The sequence below is a fragment of the Panthera uncia genome, chromosome E1 (genome assembly GCF_023721935.1).
Source record: "Panthera uncia isolate 11264 chromosome E1, Puncia_PCG_1.0, whole genome shotgun sequence".
Lineage (NCBI taxonomy): Eukaryota > Metazoa > Chordata > Mammalia > Carnivora > Felidae > Panthera > Panthera uncia.
Window position 1 is genome coordinate 2,630,100 of NC_064814.1, and position 1,961 is coordinate 2,632,060.

Here is a 1,961-nt window from a genome sequence, read left to right on the forward strand (position 1 = left end):
CTTCCACCTCGGCGAACACAGACGAACTCACTCCTTTGCGACACTGCCTGATGCGCGAGGGTGTGAGACTGCCGTGCACGCGATATCCCTCAAGATGTTCGCCTTGCTTCGGTTTCGTCTGGTTTTGCCCACCGTCGTGCCTCCCGCACAGAGCCAAGCGTTGCACACACACGCACGTGCACACGCCTGCATCGCACGGCGACACGCACGCACACACCTACGCACACTCACTTATGTACGTCCCTGCGTGTATCCCACACACGCGCGCCGTGCACACATATATGCATATACACCCTCACCACGCGTGTGTGAGCTCACACGCTCACACGCGTGCACCCTACACACATACACACATGCGCGCACGTCACACGGGCACACACAGGTCCGCTGGGCACGTGCAATGGACACACGTGTAAACACACGAGTGCGTGCATGTATGCCCACACGCGTCGTACCCGCATACACACACGCATAGGCATCCCGTGCACGCCGTGAGCAGAAGGGCCTTTTCCCAGGCACATTCCAGCAGGAGGATCCAGGACCTGGACAGGTTATGGGGGCAACCCGGAAGGTACCGGAAAGCAGAGGGCTGGCAGGTGGGCCGTGGGGGGACAGGCCAGGCAGCCCAGACCTTGGAAAGGGCTTTGTGGACCACCGGCCTGCTGTGACAGCCTCTTCCTCCTCCTGGCAGCCATGTGGTGAGGCCCCGGGGCTCCTGCACCGCACCCCCCAGCACCCCTGGCCGCCACACCTCACTTCCACCCTCCCCGCCCCCTGCGAACAGGATGGCTACGCCTCCAGGTGAGCCAGCGGGGCTGGGCCCCGACGCCCCTCCCCTGCCGGCATCCCTCAAGGAGGTTTCATGCCAATTCCTCTCTGCCCCACGTCTCTCTGGGGTGTTTGGGGTGAGCAGTGTTAACATGCCGACCGGGGACCCTGCGTTTCTCCCTCTGCTCATGAGACTCCACTCTTAAGACCTTAACTGCAGAAGGCTCCAGGGCCGGCGGGCCCTCCTCTCGGCCTGGCGGGATGTCAGCGCGTGGCCTCTGGTGGAACCGAGCCGGGAGGAGCCTGGAGGACCCTGTGGGGCCCTCCTGCCACACAGCATCTCCTGGGGCGGGAGGGGCCGTGGGGGCGCCGCAGGGAGCCGGGGCTCACCCCGTCATTTAACTCCAGTGTTCTCGGACCCCCAGCCCATCTAAAAGTTGTGGCGAAGTCAGAAAGGTAAAGGGCCCTAAATGGGAGGGGTCCACACGTCAGTCAAGTGGTTGCGTGTCCACGCGGCAGGTAAGTGATCCATGCGTGTGGATCTGGGTCAGTGATCCCAGAGCAGCCGCAGGGAGAACCACAACCAGATCCACCCCAGATCTGTGGGAAGGAATCAGGACGGGAGCCGAACGCTCAAGCAACCCACAGAAGGCAGAGAAACAGAGGAAACAAATAGAAAATCAACTCAAGCACAGGGATAAGTTACCTTGCGTGTCAATCACTTAAATACACCACTTAAAGCGAAGAGATTGGCGGGGCTCCTGGGGGCTCAGTGGGTTAAGTGTCCAACTTTGGCTCAGGTCATGATCTCATGGCTGACAGCTTGGAGCCCGGGGCCTGCTTCGGATTCTGCGTCTCCCTCTCTCCCTGCCCCTCCCCGGCTCACACGGTCTCTGTCTCTCTCAAAAATAAATAAATCAACTTTTAAAAAATTTTGTTTAAGGTTAATTTACAAAACAAACAAAAAATAAATGAAACCAAACAGGATGGTCCTTCGGACTGGACTGAGCTTCAGGTGTGCCTCCGTGAGCTCCTCCCCGACTCCCGCCCTCCCACCCCACCCCCGACTCCCGCCCTCCCACACCCCCACCCCCATCCCCACTCCCAGCTCCCGCCCTCCCACCCCCTCACCCTCCCCACCCCCGACTCCCACCCTCCCACACCCCTACCCTCCTACCCCACCCCCACACCCG

At 60.8% G+C, this 1,961-nt stretch overlaps 1 protein-coding gene across 1 annotated transcript in view; it reads left to right on the plus strand.

Moving 5' to 3' along the window:
- The first annotated feature begins 553 nt into the window (after positions 1 to 553).
- The window catches only part of CBX4 (chromobox 4), a 33,400-nt gene continuing 31,992 nt past the window's right edge, over positions 554 to 1,961 (plus strand). Inside the window, exons 1-2 of the mRNA XM_049638124.1 lie at positions 554 to 571; positions 692 to 801. Coding sequence (XP_049494081.1) covers positions 554 to 571; positions 692 to 801 — 128 coding nt within the window. The remainder of the gene's footprint in view (positions 572 to 691; positions 802 to 1,961) is intronic.